General features: G+C 44.0%; 1 protein-coding gene across 1 annotated transcript; it reads left to right on the top strand.

The window, feature by feature from the left end:
• Window positions 1–3,947: 3,947 nt before the first annotated feature.
• Window positions 3,948–9,791, top strand: LOC135279665 (uncharacterized). The gene is made up of 2 exons (XM_064387120.1): window positions 3,948–4,231; window positions 7,599–9,791. The coding sequence occupies exon 2, from the start codon at window positions 7,622–7,624 to the stop codon at window positions 8,975–8,977; it is 1,356 nt and encodes a 451-aa protein (XP_064243190.1). The 5' UTR covers window positions 3,948–4,231; window positions 7,599–7,621; the 3' UTR covers window positions 8,978–9,791.
• The last annotated feature ends 14,597 nt before the right edge of the window (window positions 9,792–24,388 follow it).

Here is a 24,388-nt window from a genome sequence, read left to right as displayed (position 1 = left end):
GTACAACTGGTGGCCATTTCCCCTTGTCCTGTCCCTGCTCTCTGGGAGCAGAGCCTGACCCCTCTGGCTGTCCTCTCCTGTCAGGGAGTTGTGCAGAACCACAAGGTCCCCCCTGAGCCTCCTTTTCTCCAGGCTGAGCCCCTTTCCAGCTCCCTCAACCCCTCCTGGGGCTCCAGCACCTTCCCCAGCTCTGTTCTCTTCCCTAGACAGGCTCCAGCTCCTCAAGGTCTCTCTGGCCATGAGGAGACCAGAACTGGACACAGCCCTTGAGGGGCCTCAGCAATGTCAGCACAGGGGACAATCACTGCCCTGGTCAGGATGCCACTGGCCAAATTGGATGCCATTGGTTTTATTTGCTCATTTATTATTAATGTGGTCTTCTTATTTAATGCATTATATATCAGTTTATTATTTAATGTATTAAGAAAAAGAACACACCCATTTTCCTTTAAAAGGGTCTTTTGCTGAGAAGCAAGGAAGAAGGCAACCTTTTCCCTTCACAGGAAATCCTTCATTTTCACCTTGTAGCCATGTTAAGAAGTGTTATTTTCTCATCGACTTTTACAGGATTTAGGGAAATGGATTCATCTTGCAGATATCTGTGCAAGGTGCTGCGTCTGTTCTGTAGCTTTGCACAGTGTGAATTCTGGGATGAACTGGGGTGAGATCTCATTCTACATCAGCTGCTTGGCAGTAACTCTCTGTTTTTCCCTGCAGTCAGTGTTGAGTAACTTATGACAATTTCTCCCCCTGGCAAGAGCAAGATGGCTCACCTCAGGTATTTGCTCTCGTGTACCAGGAAGTTGTTTTTAGGTTTGGGACATGCTGGGTTCCTGATGGAGCTCGAGAGCATCCTCTGGCTGCTGCTTCTAGACAGTTCTGCTTCCAGGTATGTTGGGGTGCATTAATTTAAGTTGGTTTATTCCTGTACCCCCCATTCCTGCTTATGGTTCTGCCCCGGGCTCTCTCTCTCTCTCCCTCTTCTAAATTGTCCTGACAGCTACACTTTTATCTTTCCTAAATTCCTCCCTAACTGCCTGTCTGTTATTCAGGGTCCTTGCCCACTCATCCAGAACGTTCTGTCCTGGACATTGAAGGATTGGTTTAGAGGTCAGGGTTCAACCCCTAATTTATTTACACTGGACATCCGAGCTGTTTGTTATGCGTTATTCCCTCCTCTCAAAATTTTAGATTGGTCGCTGTGTTCTAGTTATAAGACCTTGCCGAGCAAGCTTTTTTGTCCGCGCCCGACGCACCATCAATAAACACCTCCTTTTTCCCTGTCGACGCGGTCCAAGCCTTTTCTCCTGCGGGACGCAGCCCAGCTTCTCTCCTCACGGCTCTGGGGGTTTCTCGCCCTTCTGAAGGCATTCCGCCTTAAATACTCTCCCTAGGAAGTCTCCTAGCGGGAGAGTGCCCTTCCCCCCTCACTGCTGCCGGCGCTGCTGGCCTGTGCAGCCGGGCGAGTCAGAGACCAAGAGGTCAGCAGTAGCCGCTGCAGGTTGGCGTCTCAATCGTGGGGCAGTCCGACACCGCGGACCCTACGACAGAGAACCCCGGAGCCGACGGGCGCGATCCGTTGGACTACCAGAAAGTTTCTCACGAGTCGTTAACCTACCCTGTGTGGGAGCGGACCCATTTTCATGGGTATCGTCCCCACTTGGGGACTGGAGTCGGGAGCTCCGTGCACTCCGGAGTCGATTTCCTCCGCGGGAGTCAAACCACCCCTGGAAACGTGAGTTCTTTTCCCTTTCTTTCTTCCTCTCCCCCCACCCCCCCCTTCTTTGTAACTTGCGCCGGTTTTGCCCGGTCCGCCGGTTTCGCCCGGCTCCCCGGTTTCACCCGGGTTTCTCGTTTTTCCCTAGCTGGCCAGTGTCTTGCCGGCGTAGTCCGGCTCCGGGGGGGTTGCCCCAAAGATCTTCTCCTTCACGTTATCCAGGGTTGGTGGGTTTGAGCTTTTTACCATCTCATAATGGGTGCTCATTTTACAAAAGCTCAAAAAAGGCACTTTAACTTTATTTCTGTTATCCTTTCTCGGGGGGGTTTTGAAAAAATAGAAAAAAAAGAAGTTCAAAAACTAGTCTTTTGGCTGTCTACTCAGTTCCCAGAGCTTTCCCCTGAACAAATTCACGATTGGCATTTTTGGGGACAAGTTTGTACTAAATTAGGGGAATTAACTCGAGCAGGAAATTCTTCGCTTTCGCAGACTGCTTTCTGGGCTTCCCAAATTAGGAAAGTTCTAAAGTCCCAGAAGAAACTGAGGGGGCAGCCGTCTGACTCCAGTTTTGTTCCCAGTTCATATTCTTCCTTTTGTTCTAATCCTTCCCCCTCCCCCGCTTCCCCCAAGCGCGGAATCCTGAAAGCAGCAGCCCGCGACAGCACCGCGCGGGGCTCAGGTCACCGCCCCGGCTCCTTTCGGGAATCCCGTTCCCCCCGCCCGGGAAATTCTGGCCAAACTTCCCGGGGCTCTCCCTGTCCACCCCCTCTTCCACCTAAGATTGCTCCCAGTCGTAAAGGTTCAGTTCGTCTCAATATTCCCCCCGCCTCTCCTCCTCCTTCCCCGCCATCTACCCCACTCTTCCAGGATAGCTCACAAGGAGCCCAAAATGGCGGACACCACGTGGTGCTTCCCACCGACATTCCTTCTTCTTCCCAAAACCCACTTTTTCCTCGCCACGACTCTTTCCCTTATCCGGTTTCCCCTCCCACTGTTCCTCCCTCCGCCCCTCCCCTCCCTTCTCCCGAATCTACACTCCGCGACACTCCCACTCCGGCATCAGCGCCTCCCCCATGCCACGTCTCCCAGGCGGGGACAAAGTCGTCAGCCGTCTCCGCCCCCAGTCTTATCTCTCCCCCTCCCTCTTCCCCTCTCAGCTCCGGTTCCCACGCTCCGTCCGGAGCCGCGGGGGGGGGAGCTGAAGGCCGGATCCCAGAGCCGCCAGTCCTCTCGGCGGCCCCGGTCACTCACCAGCCCGGGGGGGAGGGGAGAACCCAGCCACATTGGACTCCATTCCCACATCATTCGATAAAGGAGCTGTGCAAAGCTCAAAAAGATTTCTCCCGGGAGAGTGAATATTTCCGGGGAATTCTAAGAGCTACACTCTCTGAAACAGTGGTCACCCCTGCAGATTTAAGGCGGCTGTTCTCCTGCCTTTTAAACCCCACAGAATTCCTTGTTTGGGAAAAACATTGGCGGAGAGAAGTTGGTAACATCTTGCCCTCGCTGTGGGAGAACCAAGCCACAGCCTCAGATCTGCAGGGGGGTGTGTTAACAACCGACCACTTGTGTGGGACAGGGGCATGGGAGGATGGGCAGGCTCAAGCGTGGTTTGTTCCAGTGGAGGCTTTAAGGGAGGCAGCCAAAGCAGCCGAGCGGGCTTTCCTCACCTTACGGTCTATTGCTACCCCCTTAACATCATATGTAAAAATCAGGCAAGAACCTAATGAGCCCTTTTTAAGCTTTGTTGAGCGCCTTCGCAGGGCGGTCGAGACGCAGGTCCATGATGAGTCAACTAAGAGGGGAATCCTCACTGAGGTGGCAGCGACGAATGCAAATCCAGCTTGCAAGGCCGCCATCCTCAGTCTGCCGTTAGATCCTCCCCCCACGCTGGATCAGATGCTAGACGTCTGCGACCGCAAAGTCGCCATTATTGCGGAGGAGCTGGACAAGCAGCCCAGGGCTCCGGCTCGAAGGGTAGCTGCCACCGACCTGGAGGAAGTCACCACAGCTGCTACTGCTGCCCCGTCCCGACAGCCCAACACGCCAAAGCTGCAACCCCGGACGGATGCACCGTGCCATCTGTGCAACCAGTCTGGGCATTGGATGCCGGACTGTCCCCTGAGGCGGGAGTTTTACGAATTTAAAAAGAAACATCGGCCTCAGGGGACCGCACAACACCAACCAAAAAACTAAATTGCAAGCGCGCCTCCTCCCCGCGCCACGATAAAAATAGGGCGGGTGCCACCATTTCATCACACGGGGAAAAGGGAAGGGAGGGAGACCTCCAGCAGGACCTGCCTGTTGCCACAGATTCTAAAACTTTACCAAACTCAATTTCTCACGAATCTATTTCTGATCTTTTTCAGGAGGTGCCTCGGCCAGTCCTAACAACCACCTCCAGGACGGTCCCCTTTCGGTTGCAGTTGGCGGAACCTCTCCATCTTATTGACTCAAATATCCAACTCGTCTCCGTCAGCCCGGAGTGCCCAGGTACCTGGCATCGGACCAAGGGTAGGTTCGTCACAGTTGGAGATTCCAAATTCACACCACAAGACATTCACATCATCCCGGGTCTCATATCATCAGACCCGAAAACATTCGAAGTAGCCATGTATTGTGCCAGCCCTCCCACCTTTCTGCCTCGGGGTCAAATTGTGGTGCAAGCCATTCCTATCCCTGAGGAGCTCTGGGACTCCAAGCCACCCAAAACATCCACATCCTCACACCTCCCATCGGTGGCTTGGGCTCAGGCCCTAGGCAAAGAAAAACCAAGAATCACCTGCAGCCTACAGAAAGGTGGGGACCAGAAGCTCGTTCACGGGCTTCTGGACACTGGAGCAGATGTTACGGTCATTCCCTCACGGGATTGGCCGTCGCATTGGGAGTTGCAGGACGCAGCAGAACGAATCCGAGGTGTAGGAGGGATCCAATTGGCGAAACAATCTAAGAGCATTGTGCAAATTATGGGGCCGGATGGACAATTAGCGTCTGTACGTCCATTTGTTTTAGATTACACGGAGCCCCTGTGGGGAAGGGACCTGCTCGCCCAATGGGGAGCCCGATTTGATCTACCAGCAGCTCCCCAGGTTTTTGGGGCAGCGGTCACTGAGGAGCGCCCTACCCAGAAATTGAATTGGCTGACTGACACACCTGTCTGGGTAGAACAGTGGCCGCTTTCAAAACAGAAATTAAAGGCGCTCGAGGAGCTCGTAGAAGAGCAGCTGCAGCGAGGTCACCTGGTGGAGACCACGTCTCCGTGGAACTCCCCAGTGTTTGTCATAAAGAAACCTAATAAAGAGAAGTGGCGGCTCCTTCACAACCTTAGACAAATTAACAACATCATCGAAGACATGGGTCCCCTCCAACCAGGGATGCCCTCCCCAACAATGCTTCCCCAAAATTGGAATTTAGCTGTAATTGACATAAAAGACTGCTTTTTCCAAATTCCACTACACCCCGACGATGCTCCGCGTTTTGCTTTCTCGGTTCCTACCATCAACCGAGAGGCCCCTAGGAGGCGCTACCACTGGACAGTTTTACCCCAAGGCATGAAGAACAGTCCAGTAATTTGCCAGTGGTATGTCTCTTCCTTACTCTCATCAGTCAGGGCAAAGGCAACCAACGCTACAATTTTCCATTACATGGATGACATTCTCGTCTGTGCTCCAACTGATGACGAGCTTGCTCACAGTCTTGACCTAACAATCAGTGCATTGGTTGCTGCAGGGTTCGAGTTGCAGCAGGACAAAATTCAAAGAATGCCACCCTGGAAGTATCTAGGTCTTACAATTAGCAAAACAACTATCACACCACAAAAAATTACAATTCGAAATTCCATTCAAACGCTTTTTGGTGCCCAGCAGCTGTGCGGGTCTCTGAATTGGGTAAGGCCTTGGCTAGGCATTCCCACCGAAGACCTGGCCCCCCTTTTCAATTTATTGAAAGGGGGAGAGGAGCTTAGTTCTCCTAGGTCGCTCACCCAAGAGGCGCGAGCTGCGTTGGAAAAGATCCAAAAGTCCATCTCGGAGAGGCAAGCCCATCGTTACCAGCCGGGTCTGCCCTTCAAATTCATTATTCTTGGGAAATTGCCACACCTCCATGGAATGATCTTCCAGTGGGAGGACATCAAGAACACCAAAAAAGATCAAGGGGCTAGGGACCCTCTCTTGATTATAGAGTGGGTGTTCCTTAGTCACCAAAGGTCCAAAAGAATGACGAGGCCACAGGAGCTGGTGGCGGAACTGATCCGTAAGGCTCGCCTTCGGATCAGGGAGTTGGCAGGTGTGGATTTCACATGTATTCACATACCACTCAAATTAGATTCGGCCCACTTTACAAAAGCTATGTTGGAACACCTTCTCCAAGAGAATGAGGCCCTGCAGTTCGCTCTGGACAGCTACACCGGTCAGATTTCTATTCATCGGCCGGCTCACAAAATTTTTAATTCGGAAGTCCAGTTTAAATTATCTCTTCAGCAGATTCAGAGTAGGACTCCTCTGAAGGCTCTGACCGTTTTCACTGACGCATCCGGCGCCTCCCACAAGTCAGTTATGACTTGGCGGGATCCGCAGACTCAGCAGTGGGAAGCTGACATCAAGGAGGTGGAAGGATCACCTCAAGTAGCTGAGTTGGATGCTGTCGTCAGGGCTTTCGAGAAGTTCCCTGGACCATTCAATCTGGTCACCGATTCCGCTTATGTAGCGGGCGTAGTTGCCCGTTCAGAACAAGCGATTCTGCAGGAAGTGTCCAACGTAGCCCTCTATCAATTGCTCACCAAACTAGTAAATTTAGTCTCTCACCGAGAGCAACCATTTTATGTGATGCATGTGCGGTCCCACACTAACCTGCCAGGGTTCATCGCCGAGGGGAACAGGAGAGCGGATGCCCTCGCTGCCCCTGTGCAGGTGGCCCCGCTCCCAGACGTGTTCCGCCAGGCTAAGATCAGCCACCAGCTCTATCATCAGAATGCGCCGGGTCTGGTCAGGCAGTTCCAACTTAGCCGTGACCAGGCCAAGGCCATTGTGGCCACATGCCCCCACTGTCAATCCTTCCAGCTTCCAACTGACAACGCAGGGGCTAACCCCCGAGGATTGGCGAGTTGCGAGGTGTGGCAATCCGATGTTACACATGTCCCTGAGTTTGGCAGACTGAAATTCGTTCACGTATCAGTAGATACCTTTTCCGGCGCAGTTTTTGCCTCCACCCACGCAGGGGAGAAGGCAAATGACACCAAGAAACAACTTCTTTTAGCCTTCTCCACGCTGGGCATTCCTAAAACATTAAAGACTGACAACGGCCCAGCATATAAGTCCAGGGAACTGCGCAACTTCCTGCAGCAATGGGGAATAGAACATAAGACCGGCATCCCCTATTCCCCAACAGGTCAAGCTGTAGTGGAGCGGACCCATCAGAGCCTCAAAAGGGTCCTTCAACAACAACGTGAGGCAATGAAGATGGAGTCCCCCCAGGTCCGCCTTGCCAGGGCCCTTTTCACAATCAATTTCTTAAACTGCTCTTTTGAGAATCTAAATCCACCAATTATTCGGCACTTCGGGCAACACCAACAACTGCAGCCGAAGGAGAAGCCTCCAGTTCTCGTAAAGGACCCCGAGACCTGGAGGACGGAGGGACCTTTTGACCTTGTCATCTGGGGGAGGGGATACGCCTGCGTTTCCACTCCCTCGGGTCCAAGATGGGTCCCTTCAAAATGGGTCAAGCCATACACCGCCTCCAGTAAAGTTCCAACTAAGAAAGTGGCACAGATCGAAGAGGCCTGCTGGAGGAGAAAAAAGAGGCCTTCTGAAGGAGGTTTAGACCTCCCGGAGCAGAACCATTCCTGATGTTTTACCTTTATGACCTTTTGTCTTGTTCTTTTCAGAAAGCCCGAGAAAGCCCATCCCCATGACCCACATCGAGCTGATCATTCTCTGGAACCTTTTGGCCATCGCGAGCTCATGGATTGTTCCTCAACCTAAGCAAAATGTTTGGAAGATGCTCGCTGGCGCCCTCGGCAGAGATCATTTGTGCCTCACCGCCACCTCGGCAGCAGACCCCTTGTCGACCTGCCTTGTGGGGATCCCACTTCCTCCAAAGGAGTTTCCCGAGCCCCTTTACTCCCTCCTTAAACCCCTTTCCCAAAATAAAGTTTTCCGTCCCTCTAGTCCCAATCCCAATTTAATCTGGAGGAGGCTAATGTCCAAATTGAACATTTCTAAATCTGACCCCACCGAATTTAAATTGCTCGGCTCCGCATCAGCAAATTTGTGTGTTCAATTTCTCCCTTTCCATGACCGCGACGAAAATTCTTTTACACCGATCATAGAACCAAATCAAAATTACGCGGCAGGAAATTGGTGTTCTGTTACCTCCCATATTACCATCGCCCTCTCCTTTGAAGATAAACCCAGATCCCTTCCCAACGGTATATTTTTCATTTGCGGAGACCGAGCATGGGCAGGCATCCCCCCTCGCCTTCTAGGAGGCCCGTGTACATTTGGACGGCTGACGCTGTTTGCTCCCAACAATTCCCAAATTAAAGATTGGAAACAGAAAATTGTCGCACACAATTCGGCCCGTGTAGCAAGAGATCTTAAAGACTTAAATGAACAGTGCGACTCCAATATTGTTCATTGGTCAAAGCCAGAAGGTGTCGCATGGACAGTGTTTCTCCCGTGGGTGTCTATTGCGAAGTCTCTAGGTGAATTAGCCCACCTAGAGTGTTGGGTAGCCAAACAAGCCAATTTTACCTCAGCCGCTCTAAGTAACCTCCTAGCAGACGAAGAAATAACAAGGCAGGCGACTCTCCAAAACCGGGCAGCAATAGATTTTCTATTGCTGCTCCATGATCACCGGTGTGAAGAGTTCGAAGGGTTCTGCTGCCTCAATTTATCATCCAAAGCCGGGGACGCCAGAAGATCTATTGACCAAATGAAGGGAATGATCAGCGACATTAAGGAGAAAACATCAGACTGGCTGGGAGACATCTTTACGGGATGGGATCTCTCGGGCTGGGTAGTCTCTATTTTGAAAACTGTTGTTTTAGTCCTTTTCATTTTACTGGTCATTTCAATTGCAATTTCTGTCGTTTGGAGAATTCTTAGAGGGCTTATCGTTAAGTCGATGTCTGCTGTGGAAGTGAATCGAGTGGTAGTCGAAGAACAGGTTATGGACGGAAGTCAAGAAGAAGAAGGCTCCGAAGAAGACGAGCGGTTAAAAGACAACCCCTTGTCAGATGAATCCTCAGAAGATGGTTTTTAAGTTACCCCACTCCTCCTTCTTTTAAACAAAGAAGGGGGAGATGTTGGGGTGCATTAATTTAAGTTGGTTTATTCCTGTACCCCCCATTCCTGCTTATGGTTCTGCCCCGGGCTCTCTCTCTCTCTCCCTCTTCTAAATTGTCTTGTCAGCTACACTTTTATCTTTCCTAAATTCCTCCCTAACTGCCTGTCTGTTATTCAGGGTCCTTGCCCACTCATCCAGAACGTTCTGTCCTGGACATTGAAGGATTGGTTTAGAGGTCAGGGTTCAACCCCTAATTTATTTACACTGGACATCCGAGCTGTTTGTTATGCGTTATTCCCTCCTCTCAAAATTTTAGATTGGTCGCTGTGTTCTAGTTATAAGACCTTGCCGAGCAAGCTTTTTTGTCCGCGCCCGACGCACCATCAATAAACACCTCCTTTTTCCCTGTCGACGCGGTCCAAGCCTTTTCTCCTGCGGGACGCAGCCCAGCTTCTCTCCTCACGGCTCTGGGGGTTTCTCGCCCTTCTGAAGGCATTCCGCCTTAAATACTCTCCCTAGGAAGTCTCCTAGCGGGAGAGTGCCCTTCCCCCCTCACTGCTGCCGGCGCTGCTGGCCTGTGCAGCCGGGCGAGTCAGAGACCAAGAGGTCAGCAGTAGCCGCTGCACAGGTACATTAATGTTTATGCATTGATCTTCTCCTCAGCTTCCTGCTACACTACACAAATCTTCTTTTGAAGTTCTTACAGGTCATTATTGACCATGTCTTTTCCTCTAAGCGGTTAAATTTTAGATGCTTTTAGGCAAAAAAAAAAGTACAGTTTATGTGCTCAAATCTTAGAAAATTCTATTAGTTTTTGGTTTAGTATGAATGCTTCATAATGCACAGCACAGACTAAACTTGTCCTTTTAACAGAACTTTGCCAAATTAATTTTGTGTGACTGCAGAGATCCAAAAAGTTTTTTTGTTTGTTTTAATTACCACAGTTCTTTGCCTGTGGGAGTTAACATATGGATCTATACCTAAACCACAAATATCAAAGCATATAAAAGGCACCTTTTTTTTGTTTGGTTGGTTTTTTAGTGGATTTTATCTCACTGTTTTTAATATCATTTTAGTGGAACTTCATAGAGTCACAGAATGATTTGGGTGGGGAGGGACCTTAAAGATATAAATCCTGCAGAGACAAAATTAGACGAAATGAGAAATCCTGAAGGACATTTTTTGGTATCCGGAAATTCAGTGGGCAGTTAAAACATGCACATTATTTTAACAGCTGACTCATTCCTATGTGTTATTGAGCAAAATTAACCTGGAATTTATTATCTTGGACATCCAATTTAATAAAAATAATAATTAAAAATTATGTTCTCCAAGCATCCTAGTTCTGAAAAAAAAAAAAATTCTTAATTTTTATTTAACATTAACGCACATTTACAATCACACAATAGTGCAAGAATACACTACATCATTGATAAAAGTATAAAAGTATTTGCATGAGTATTAATGCTATTTCATATGGATTTTGAGAGAAAATGTGTTTACCTGATTAAAAAGCCAAGAAATAAAAATGTATTAATCTATTTCCTGCCCCTTGTGAATATGCATCTTTAATTTACCCCTTGTATTTCTCTGCTTCCCATTTCTAATAACAGCTGGTCATTTCTTAGGAGAATTCAATAGCATGAGGCAGAGAGCTGAATGTGCTTATTGGATCTGGCATGTGAGGTGGCTTACAAAGAAGTTTAAGCAATCTAACTCAGGACTGCCATAGTCACACCCTCTGTATGGTCCTGTCTGTCTTCTTTCGCATTTAAACTACCCTGAAGGCCTTTGCTGTTGGGCTGATTCGAGGTCCTGGTGTAAAACTCATCACTCATTTTGCTGGATTGTTTTTAAAAGGGATCAATTTCCAGAGTCAGCTCAGCCAGAGCCTTGGCAGCAGGTCAGGGGTGATCCTGCCCCTGTGCCCAGCCCTGGAGGCACCTCTGGGTGCTGTGTCCTGCTCTGGATCCTCAGCACAGCAGGGACAGGAGCTCCTGGAGCTGAGCAAGGCCTGGAGCATCTGGGTGCCCAGGAAAGGCTGAGGGAGCTGGGGCTGCTCAGCCTGGAGAGGAGCCCCAGCTGAGAGGGGCCTCAGCCCTGGGTGTCCCTGTGTGCAGAGGGCAGAGCAGGCCCAGGCTCTGCTCCAGGCCCAGCCATGGCCCCAGAGCCATGGGCAGGGCCTGAGCCCAGGAGCTGCCCCTGCCCAGGAGGCAGAACTGCTGCCCTGGGCAGTGCCAGCCCTGAGCAGATGGGGCAGAGAGGCTGTGCAGTCTCCTCCCTGGGGATATTGCAGAGCCACAGGGACACACTGCTGTGCCCTGTGCTCTGGGATGGCCCTGCTGGAGCAGGGAGGTGGCACCAGAGCAGCCCCTGTGGGCCCCTCCAGCCTCACCCAACCTGGGATTCTGTGCCCCTCAGCCCTGCTGAGATGACAATAAGCTGGATTGTGGGGAGATGCAGCACAGTGGGGCAACCGAAGCCCTTACTGGAGACATCCTGAAGCTCATGGTCTGGCAAATATTCCTGTGATGATGAACAGTCTGTAAATCCCACTGTTAGCTCCAAATCCAACAAATCTTGCTACAGGGTCCTCTGACTGGGACCCAGTTAACACATTTCTGCAAGAGCTACAGAACCTGAGGAACTACAACCATTGTAAGGCCAAGGCCGTGGTGTGAGTATCTCTGTTTGCTGAATGACTGGTGCACTTAAGATTGTTTGGGTTTATCCAAATTTCTGAGTATGATATACCATAAAGGCAAATTAGTGAAGAATTCTACCAAGAAAATGCTTTCTGGATTTCTGGATTTCTCAAATATTTATTTGGTTTTCATCTTCTGTTGTATTTCTTTTTTCTTTGTTCCTTGAAAAGTATTTTTTCTCCATCTTTAACAACCAGAATAAATACAGTTCAGAGATGTATTGATAGAGCTGTGCAATTAAATTCCACTTTCCTCTGTAATGCAGAGTTATATTTTATTTTGCCTTTCTTCTATTCAAAACATGTAATAAAACATTGATTATACATATGCTTTCCTGCCTTTTATTTAAATTATAAAACTCTTCTGGAATTCTCCCAGGAAGAAAGCATTATAAACCTTATAACTGCATATATTTTATTTATGTATGTGTACAATGCAATGTGTGCGTTAATTTACAAGTTTACTTCAGCTTCACATATGATCTGGAATGGCAGTGGGGGAATGATTCAGGAGGAGTTTTTATGGGAAGATGGAGTGAGAGGTTTCCTGTCTGAGGTGGTGGGATATGAGTGTGCAACAGGGCCAAAAACATGAGGTCACACTGCTCTCAGCAATTCCAAGCTTGTTTTCTCTCTGGATGAGCATTGAAATGCCTCAGCCCTCCCTGTGCTGATCCAGTTTTGCTGCAGTGTAGCTGCAAGCTCTGGGAGCTGCACACCTTGTGAACTTGAACTATTTCAGGTGCCTGCCTGTGGGAGACAATATTCCCATCAGGAGTGGTTCAGTACAGCCCAGCCACATGGAACTGGCTCTTTATGCCCCCTTCAAGATGCACTGTGTTACTCCAGGCTGTGCATGTCTTAGCTCTCCTTACATTTTAGATGTGGAAAATGGAACAAACTTTATACTGAACAAGTCACACCTACGATTTTCCATTTTTCTTTCCTCCTACACAGAACTTCTTGTTTTCTCAATTTTTTTCCTAGGTATTTTTAACATTAACATTCCAGCAGAGTGATTGTTCAGTAAATAACAGTGTTTGTCAGTTTATACTGACATTCTTTTATGTGCACACACATAAAGATCCCTTGCTACAATATCTCCTATTTTCCAAATGTCCAGCAAGGCTGATTGATCAACCCTGATAAATCCATCTCAGTAAGAGTCTAAAATTTTAATACAGTAGTACATAATGCTATCAGAATGAAACCAAGGAATAGAAAACAGTGCATATGGTGTAAATCTCCAGAAGGCTTTTCATCTTTTTTAACATATTTTTAAACTTTTCCATGATCTTCTACTGATCTTCTACTGAGCATTCTGCTCAGCTTCCCAGCATTCAGACCCCTGCTGAACTGAATATTCAGCCATTTTAGACAGTGCTAAGTTCCATCAGTCAACAACGTTTATAACTGGAATGTCTGATTATTTTTATTCTTAGCCTTGGCTTCCCAGAAATCCAACCTTGATCCCCTCCTTGTCACTCAGGCCAGAGCTCTGAGTGCCAACTCTAGGCATTCCTTGGACACCTCCACGGATGGGGACAACACCTCCCAAAGAGGTTTCAAATCACCTTTAAACATCCCCTCTGTGACAGTAAATATTGATAATAAGGAAAATTGTATCTAAACTGCAAGAAAGAATGTTTTTTGTCTTCACAAATGTGTTTGTGTCCATACTTCATGTGATGTGCTGCAGCTATCATGTGGCAAACTGGGATTTGTTCCTGTTCTGTATTACTTATAGTGTGCTGCTACTTTGCAGTCTTGAAGGTTAAGGATTCAGCCTCCCTTCACCTTCTAGGTTTTTTATACAGAAGCTGTTTGGCTGAGATCTGGTGTGCCAAGTTTCAGCCTGAAGCAAAATTTTACGTCTGAGTTAAAAATAATGGATAAATCCAACTGGAATTGTCTCACATATTATAATATGCAAAAAAGGAACTTTGCTAGAGAGAAAGAGAGAGAGACTCTTCTTAAGGTGAGCCTAAAGTCACCCAAGTTTTTATTTTTGTGCTGCTTTCTACTCTCTCCTGAAGGAGCAGGAGTTATGCCTTAAGGTCAAACAGGTGCAGCACAGATCTAAATTCTTTTATGTTTCCATTTATCTCTCTTCCTCTCTTCTATTGGAAGTTTCAGCTTTATTGCTCAGATTTTGGGGCTTATAATGGGAGTTGTTTGCTTTATTTTTAGTTTAGGGAAGGCCTCATAGTAATTCTAATTTTCATGAGGAATGTAAATGATACCTGCTGATTGTGCATAAATCTTTTAAATCTCTGTCTTATTCAGGAGGAACACTTCATTTTTCCAGTGTGTTATTATTACCCTCAATTCATTGTATAATGTTATGTATACATGGCACAAGTAATGAAACCAAATTATTTAGAAACATTGTGGAGCACTGTCTTTTTTTTCTTTTTCTCTCCTTTTAAAAATTTTTGTTTCTTATCCCCTCCCTCATTTAGAATTTTTAGACAGGTGGTGTCCCCATTGAAATCATCAGCAGAGATATTAATGTTCCAAGCATTGCAGCAATTAGTGTCCAGCCTTCTTACATTGTGCTTGACATGCCCTGAAACAGGAACTAGACAAAGTTAAAAAGCATTAAAATTCAAGATTATTTATATATAGAAATATATGAAATATATAGAAATAAATGAAAGAAAAGGTTTGTGTCAATAGCTGTCAATAAAGCAGTGAGATTGTGGTAAATCAGGCTTCTAGAAGAACTCTTCATTAATTATAGACAGTGTTTCTGAACTGATGATGCAAAGTTGTTTGTCAGCTCTTGTCCTAACAAGGGGCAGGACTTCCACTGGGGCTACTGGGGTCAACCCCAACAACAACAACAACAACAACAACAACAACAACAACAAAGTAATTCCTTGAGAGTTATAAGCCTTGCACACATGGAGACATTGGATGTGCTTCCCTCAAGCCCAGCATTATTGCACACCTGATGGAGTGTTATGAACTAAGGAGTGAAGTTCCCTTGTGCCCAGAAAACAAAGATCTCCACTTAAAGACATTAAATTTGCTCCTAGTTTTAAGTACAGGAGGAGGAGATTTTAGCTATCTGACCAGCCTGCTCTGCCTTTCAGCAGAAGTTGTGCAGTCAAACATGAAGTGATCTCAGATATTAATCTGAGCGCCTTGAAAAGGTTTTGCCCAATATAAAATTGTTTTTCACTGTGTCAAAATGGATTGGTCTGTTCACTGCATAGGAGCAGGGTATCCGAAGTATTCTGCTGCTGCTCTCATGGAGCAAAGAGGGTGAAACCTTTATGGATGATAGTGGGAGTAGGTGCAGTCCATGGTCTCTGCCTAAAATTGAATTTATAGAATCCCAGAATGGTTTGGGTTGGAAGGGACCTTACCCAGTTCCACCTAGGCAGGGTCACCTTCCACTGTCCCAGGCTGCTCCCAGCCCCAGTGTCCAGCCTGGCCTTGGCCACTGCCAGGGATCCAGGGGCAGCCACAGCTGCTCTGGGCACCCTGTGCCAGGGCCTGCCCACCCTGCCAGGGAATAACTCCTTCCCAATATCCCATCTAAACACACTCTGCCAATTTGATCTTGGCCTTGGAAAACCATGAGTGAACTGGTTTCTGTGGCTTCAAAATACCTACAGAACTGATTGCAGAAAATTATTTTGCTAATGAAGTCACTTTGTGCAGTACTTCTAACAATTTCCTGTTAATTGAAGTCCATTATCTGATCAAAACCCATGTAGTTTTGGGGTCAAATAATTATAATTAGCCCACGAGAAATGAGACTGGGGGAAGAATGTGTTTTCTTAACTCTGCACTGCACTTGCTAATTCTAAAATGCCAGAGGACTTGATGATTCATGTGATTGGCAAGGGAGAAGGGGGAAAAGAAAGATCATTTCTTTCTGACAATGCTTGAGATGCGGCTCCAAATAACCTTCTTACTGGTCCAAAGGCTTTTACTGTCATCGGGGCCTGCTTGATGGATTATCAGCACAGAAAGGCAACGGATTCACTTCTCTTTCTCCTAAGTCAGCATCTGATGCAGATGTGTGGCTGGAGGTCCCTGGCACTGTTTCTGTTTGTTTATTTAGGGTGGTGGTGAGCAAAGCACTCAGCTGGCTCCCTTCTCACCGGAGGGATTTGGGCATATCTGACCAGAGTGGCACTGTTCCCTCCCACCTCAGGGCACTCTGGGCATTCCAACTGCACTTGTCAACCTCTTCCCACCTAATGAATTCAAGATACTTTGGAGATGGGAACAAACTGTGCCTTGCAGCCTGCCTCTGAGAAAGAATGGATGATGTTTATCTCAAACTCAAGATAAGGGAGAAGCAGCATAGTAGTTCAGATTCTCCAAACTGCTGAGTACCTGAATTTAATGTAATTAATTCAAGTTTGGCAGCTGATTATCACTGGTTAGATCACTGACAAAAAAAGTTCCTATGAGCTTTGTGAGGTTTTCTTGGGCTTTCAAACCCCTTCCATATTAGCTCAAAACTCGTAAAGCTAGAACTGTTTGTAAAAAATAGGAATAATGTAAACTAGCTTTGTACATAGAGAAATATTTTAAGTATTTCAGTTCAGATATTTTGGAAATGGAGAAAATCAGGAAAAAGTGTAATTCAGATATAAGAATGCTGCATTCCAATCAATGCAAGATTGCAGTAATAAGCCAAGACATTGGAGCATGTCCCATCTTTGTGAACAGGATTTGGCATGTGGCATTGCAAAGAAATCCATGTGTAAAAATAAACAGGAAAATAGGAGAGTTTGTCCACTGCTATCAAGTCATATTTTCTATGTAAAATATATTTTTGAATGTAAAAATTGTTGCTACTCACACAAACCATAAAAGCCTATGCTTGCACTGTGACTTAATTACTCAGAGTATTCTCTTCTGGTAATTAAATAAAAATCAAAATTCCATAGGATTTTGGCCACATTGGTCAGTGTAATTTTTCTGAAGGTCAATTAACCCTATGAGTACTGAGGACACAATGCACCTTGAATATCTCAGGTTTCAGGACACTCACCAAGAGTCAGCACACCCTGAACATTTTCTCAGGTGTAAGAGCTACTTTTTTATGCTGCTCCGCTTCATCAGATTGATGTAAATTCAACACACAACAAATAGCTCTGAAGGATGTAGACATTTTTAATAAAAAAATGGGAGATAATCTGGAGGGAAAAAAAGAATTTAAAAGAGTAAAAAGGTGAGTGATGATGCTGGTGTTTAGTCATTACATCTTCCAAATATTGGGGAAATATTTTCTTCACCATCTCTTCTGCACCCTGGTGAAGTAAAGAGTGTCTTCTCTCCTTGGAGGTTTTCTGTGCTATTAGAAGGGAGCTTTAAGCTTATGGTAAGGACTTAATTATTTTACATCTTCTGCTCCTTCACATAAGCTGCTTCCTTATTTAAAAACTCTTTGCTTGTTTGCCATACATTTTAATGAACTCTGCCTTTTGTCAAATATTGTGATATTGATTATTTTGATGGAGTGAACTTAATGCATTAAGTTCAAAATATATTGAAAATAGAAGGTGAAAAGGGCAGTTTTACATAAATTAATCCCAGAATGATTATTGATTATAAATGTTCTTCATTATTTGCTTTATTATTTTATATTCATAAGAAGTTGGTTATTCTTTCTGCTGTGAAAGAATAAATATTCATGTTCACAGTTTTGCTAAATGTAACATAGCTTTTAACTGCCCTAAGACAATGTTTTCACAGTCATTTCATTAGCTATGTAAATCTTCCATATTTAAAACTAATAATACTTATTTACATTACAAATGAGTCACTAATTTGATAATGCTGGATAACAAAAGTTACACTGTATGATAATCATGTTTATCTTATGTTAGCAAATATAGAACACCATTAGGAAAATTCAAATGCCTGTTAAAAATCTTTCTTGAATTTCCTGTACTGACTGGGAGTTCTTCACTAAAAAAGGATGTCTGTGTCATTACAAAGATGGGATTTTTTCCTCTTGTTACCTTGAATTTCAATTATTTCCAGTAGTTTTCTGATGTCTTAGAGCTGGGATGTTCCTGCCCGTGATGCATAAAGGAGTTCTCTCTCTGTCTGCTTCATGAATTCTACTTCCTTTCTTGAAGTGAAAGGCAATAAAAAATATTGTAGTCACTGAGGTATTTGGATTTAACTTGGAATGCACTCAAGGAGTAGTTTTATTTAAAATAAATAAACATGGCACATTTAAAATAGCCACTGTTCAGAGGAGCATTGGTGTATTATAGCCCCTACAATGACATCCATGAGGTGATCTCAAGAGCCAGACACCAACAAGTCCACTAAAAAAACAAGTCTAGCTTGTTTTAGGACATTTGAATCCAGAAACCACACTGGTTTATGAGCCCTCTTCTTGGTATAAATGTAGGGTATCACAATATAAATAATGATATTTAACCCAAAATTTATAATTTAAAATAAGGATTTGCAGACCATGAAATGCCTCAGTGTATTATTCACAGACACTGTGTTTTCCCAGACATCTTCCTGTCTTCATAGGGGAATATCCAGTTGCTCAGCTGTGGCAAACTGGGCATTTTCAGCTCTCGTGATCTCAGTTGCTGCCTTCCCAGTGCTGTTTGTGCTTAACAGACTTGCACTGCGTCCCAGAGCACTTCTGGACCCCAGGTAATTAATTGCCTTCTGCCTCTTGAAATTTTGGTGATTTCCATTTCTTTTCACTTTTCATCAGGGTAAATTTTCTTTTCATTATTCCTTGTTTTCTAAGGAAGAGGAACATTTAGGTTTGATCTGTGCCTGATTGAGCTCAACATAATTTAGAAATGGGACATCTCTGCAACCCTCCACTACCAGGGACCTTATTGCCTCTTGGCACAGCTCCTTTTGGGTCCCCTTTCCTTTCCTTATTGCACCATAATTACTCAAACTTCTTAAGTTTCTGAAATATTTTTCTAAAAACAAGTTTTATTCTCCCCCCCCCTTTTTTTTTTCCATTTTTTCCCCCAAAACAATAGGAAACTCTTTCAATTTGAATCAAAAGAAGGATAAAATGAATATTTGACAAGTATTCTGGGACTTATGCATCAACCATGTTCAGGTTTTGACGTGTTGTCCTATTGTACACATATATTTTTAATGACAAGTTTTGTCAAGATGCATCTGCTTTAATCTCATGTATTTTGGCAGTTCCTTAACTGAAAGACTCTTTACTACACCAGGTTGCCACAAAAAAATTTCCTTTCATTTTCTTCCTCAACTGACAAAACCAGAAGGGCCTTTACATTTTTAATGACAAAGAGGGTTTCTGTATTCAAGGAAAAAAGGGAAAAACCACCTTTTGGAGAAATGAGGCTGCAGCATACATTTGTACACTCCTTCTATCAGAACTCAAGGAAAAAAATTGTACAGACAAGACATCACTGTAGCCCCTTAAAGCTTTGCTACCTATCACAGAGTTTTGAAAACCTTGCCACAATAAACTTGCATGCACTTGACATTAATGGGTGATCCTCCATGAGAGAAATATCCTTTTACATGAAAGGGATTATTCCAAAAACAAATCAAAAGGATATGTTCTGAGGAAGAGGTGAGGATCAGCTGTGAACCTGCTTTGCTTGTTGCCTCCTGCCAAGGGAGTGAGCACTGACTGTGCAACACTTTTGGATTATTAATAAAAAATTAACAAAGAAGACTGGAAAAGATCTTAAATCTATAAATTTTTTTCAGTAGTTCTTCCTAACTTTTTTAATAAGGAAACAAACAAATTTAAGCCTATGGTTGTTAAAGATGTTTCAATTTTGCCTTTTTTTTTTTTTTTTTTTTTTGCAAAGCATAACAGCTTCCATGGAAAATAAGTAAAAAATGGATTATGGCTATGAACACAAACTACTTCTTTTTAATTTAACATTTATTAAGTGAGAATGCGACGTACAATGTTTTGTGAATTAATGAAAATCATTTAATCTCCTGGGAATGAACCCTATCACAGATGTTCTGCTTCAAAATAGATTATAATGACAGGTTTTCCTTTCTTTTCCCTTGAAAAATTCTTTGCTATGTATTTGTTTCATAGTAAATAAGTAATTTTGAATTTAGATTTGCAGAATGATTCAAGGAAATAGATCTCTGTATTTCATTTACATTTTTCAATGAAACCATGAGAAAACTAGCTAAATAATTTTATTCTTTCAATCCTGCCTCCATGTGTCTACTCTTCTGAAATATTTACTAGCATTTACAACAGCTCTCACTCTCCCCTCAAAAACATTTTTGGCATTTGAAAAAAAAGCCCTCTAACCTGGTATAGAATCCTGTATGTGACAGTCATAATGTGTAGCCATGCAGATGAACATGCAGGTATTGCCCAAAATGTTTTCTGTGGATGCACTGAGAGTTATTTCCCTGCAGCAAGTTCCTTTCTCCACTGATCAGCCACACTTGACCTCAGACTGAGTCTAATTGAACACTCCAAACTTAAATGATTTTGGAACCTTCTCCAGTCCCTGCTGCATTTGATAAGTCTCTCACAGCTGTGATGATGCACCCAATAATGACTTTTTCTCTAGTTAGTCCCACATTGTAGGGAATACACCTTACCACATTCCACCTTTGCAGCTCCTATCCAGGAGTTTTCTGGGACCATATACATTTATGATACTCTCACTGGGAAAAAGTGCTGGAGCTGCTTCCACAGGTGTCTGATAAAACTAAAGTAGAATAAGGAGAGGATTCTGCCCCTCTGCCCCCTCAGGTGAGACCCCACCTGCAGAGCTGCCCCAGCCCTGGGACCAGCACAGCCAGAACCTGGAGCTGCTGCAGAGAGCCCAGAGGAGGCACCAGGATGAGCACAGGATGGAGCAGCTCTGCTGGGAGCAAAGGCTGGCACAGCTGGGATTGTTCACCTGGACAGGAGAAGCTTTGGGCTGAGCTCAGTGTGGCCTTGCAGGGCCTGAAGGAGCTGCAGGAAAGATGGAGAGAGACAATTGCCAAGGGCTGGAGGGACAGGACACAGGGAATGGCTCCCACTGCCAGAGGGCAGGGATGGATGGGATACTGAGAATAAGGAATTGTTCCCTGGCAGTGCCCAAGGCCAGGTTGGACAATGGGGCTTGGAGTACCCTGGGGCACCTGGGAAAGTGTCCATGACAGTTCCACCCACACAGGGGTGGAACAAGATGCTCCTTGAGGACCTTTCCAACCCATTCAGAGATTCTATAGATTGAAAGTTTAGCCATTTAGTGTCTGGAACAACAGAAATTAGATAACAATTATGGCTATTATTATAAGCATGAAGTACATACTGAAACAAGTAATTCACTATTAATATCCAAGTTGTTGTTCAGAGTAATTCCATTTCCACATATAACGACATACTGTCCTCTATCCCAGTACATCGAGGAGCAGTGAAATCCAAAAATCCTTTTTCCTTGGAATACAAATCTTGTTCAGATGCACATCTTGGCTGTCAAACAGTACAAAAAGGGTATTGGCTGTGCCTGACTGGCTTTCTATGCCAGATCAGAACCTCTGCTGCCTCACACATCTCAATGGGAATCATCTGTTTCCCCAGAGAAAAAGAAAAAATTGTGTCCTTGCATTCAAGCTCCAGTTTTTAAACTTACCTTTTTGCCCCAGATACTGGATAAAAATCAAGATTACAGATTTCATCTATGCTCAGTACAGGTCACTGTGCACCTGAATTCCAGTAGCTGATGGTCCTATTTTGCTGGAGCTTTGTTCATTGTAATTATCCATGCTCCTATAGAATACCACCAGGTTTCGTTCCTCTCTCTGCAGACTGATTTTCTCATTCTGTCATGTTGCCTCCTCTACCATTCAGTATCCAAAACTGGTGCAGACTGTACATTGATCCCAGAATGGTGAAGTATCTTTTCTATAAGTGCCAATCTGAAATCCCTATTTAAGCTCCAAAGGCTTTTCCTCAGACCTTTGATTCCACTTTTCCACCTTTCATTCCAGTGTATCTATATTCAAGAAAAATTGTGCTGAAGAGATCTAAGAATATTTTAGCATTGGAACCAAAGATTGAGATATAAAAGAAGGAACAACATTTATTTTGAATCCAAGCAAGTTTCTATTTGTATTGCTGTAACCAACAGAAGTCCTAACCCAAACAAGCCAGTCTGTGTCCTTCAGTTTCGGACAGAGCTTTCAGCTCTAGCACTTTTTCTTAGTTCCTTTTCCCTGGTATCCTTAGGTCCATATAATAACTGTGTATGTATTATAAATGTACTTTTTCTTGAATCTCCTGCTGCTGTTGGTGTTCCCTGTCAGTTCTGATCACCCATATCAGTGTGCCTTGGCATTTAACTCCAGCAGTCAATGCCATTAGCCAGCTATCCAGATGGGAATGTCCATGTCAACTCCTGCCTCACCTTCAGCTGAGTGTGGTTATTGTTATTATAAACTCTCTTTATAGTCACATTTCATTGTTTCAGCTCATATCAATCTCAACTTCCCTTCTATATCACATTTCTCTGCAGTCACAATATTCCATGTCTCCACTAAATTACTTTCTCCTCTGAATGCTGAATTCATTGTTTTGAAAATAACTAAAAATAGATCCCTTTTTTTTTTGATCTTCTGAAAGCTCAGCACAAGGATAAAATTGCCATTTTTCAAACCAAAGAGATTGCAAGAAGGAAAACTGTGAATGAGCCATATTATTTAAAAATGAACCTTGTAGTTCTTCCTCTTTTTAGACAGGAAAATAAAGAGAATTACAATGTGGCATTTGTTACATCAGAATGCAATTACTAATTTTATAGTAATACAAGTAATTTAAGCTACCAAAATGTCTGTTTCTTTAGCACTGTAATATATTTTAATTCATGTCCTAGGAAATTAATGGCACAGGGAATTACACATATATCAGAATGCCTTGTACAGAGGTGAAGGTGCACATATACAGGTTTAATCAAATGTAGCACATCTACTCTTCAAATGCAGCCCTGACAGTGTGCTGAGGTCTGGCTCTGATCATGAAAAGAGCCCATTTCCCAAGAAGGTTTTATTGAAGACACTGTCAGTTCAGCATTAGTTACGTATATAAAAATCAATACTTCAGACAAGCTATAATTTTCTTTTTTTTTTTCTACAAAGGCTAGGGTTGAAAAAAATAAATATTAAGTTTTTGTTTTGTTTTTTTACCTCCTATTCCTTTTGCGGGGGGGAAGCAATGTTTAAATTTTTCAGCTGTTGCTTTATACTGTCATATTTTATGTTAGGTTGCCTCAGATATGTCAAATGATATAAAGTTACATGATGTAATTATGTGACTTGCATTGAGTTATCTCAATATGACATAGCAGGCAGGCGACTTGCTGTAAAGGATACACTTTCCTGGAAACTGCAGATAAATTTTCTGAGAGTGGAAAGCAGTTAGTAGTGGCTGCCCTGGGTAACAACATCAGGCCTGACATTTTGCAGTATATTTATTATTGATTTGGTGGATCGCTTGGTGAATGTTGCTGATAACAGAAAATTCCTTAGACTAAAGAAAACCTCACAGAATTGTAAGATTTCCCAAAGGATCAAGTCAAACTGTGTGACTGAATAATATGGTGATAACATGGTGCTGATAATATGGTGATAAAATGAAATGTATAACCTTAATACTTTAATGTAGAAGGTAAATAATATCTTCAAACATGGCTTAACGTTTTAATACATCTGTGGGTTCAGAATTGAATAATATTCCTGAGGTCTTACTGAAGGTGCATCTGAATGTCCCTATGGATCATGCTCCTGTTTCCACTGGCATTGATGACTCCTCAATGATGGCTCAAAATCAATAAAATGTGGAAATACTGTAAAAAAAAATCTTAAGGCATCCTCTAGGAAGGTTCTTGATTTTTTTCCCCTAGCTCTGATTTTGCTGTGCAGTTCCATGTCACTTGTTCCATGTCATCAGTATTATCACCAGAAAAGCTTTATATTGCTGCCACATCATCACAATTCCAGAAAACAAAAAGAATTTACTCCAACAAGGGGAACACTAGGAAAAATCAATCAAGATTTGCAACTTACAGTCTGTTAACCATGTTGTTACCTTCAACATTTGTTGGAATGCACAATGATTTATTATTTGAAAAATTTTGTCCTCCCAATACGTTCTTCTGTCTTTTCTACATCATTCTGATGAAAAATGTGTTCTCCCCATTTTGGCTGTTGATGTGTCTAGTCTGGATGGGGGTAGATGGGTTGGTTTGTGTTGTCATCAAGTGCTGCCCACAAGATTTTTTTTTTTCTATTAATTCCCAATAGTAGAATAGAACTGACAAACAACTGATGGGTTGTAACAGGGTTACAGTAGACTCCTTAAAATTCCTGAGCACTGGAAAATTTTTGCATACTCTCTTAGATATGGTATTTTAATAGCTCATGTCCATTCTCCCTCCTGGTCCTGGTTTGCTGTCCAAAACCTATTTCAGCTGATGGTTGATTTTATTTAATTCTTGTTCCAGGTACCTGCACTCACACAGCTTCAGTTTTTTCTGTTTCTCTCTTAGTTATCAAGAGTCACTGAAAAATCCACTGCTCTCATTCCATTACATTGTTCCACTGCTTCCAGTCCATTTCAAGATACAGAACTGGGAGTGGCTGATTCCCCAGTCAGAGGGCCTGTCCTAGGGTGATATTATGATGCTTGTACCCACAATTATCTGTTCTGTTTA

This window comes from Passer domesticus, chromosome 12, assembly GCF_036417665.1.
Source record: "Passer domesticus isolate bPasDom1 chromosome 12, bPasDom1.hap1, whole genome shotgun sequence".
Lineage (NCBI taxonomy): Eukaryota > Metazoa > Chordata > Aves > Passeriformes > Passeridae > Passer > Passer domesticus.
Note: the sequence above shows the minus strand (reverse complement) of the source record. Positions and strands in the feature narration are given on the sequence as shown.

Bases quoted from the DNA above. Each gene is read 5' to 3' on its own strand.
- LOC135279665 (XM_064387120.1), top strand. From the start codon at position 7,622: ATGACCCACATCGAGCTGATCATTCTCTGGAACCTTTTGGCCATCGCG.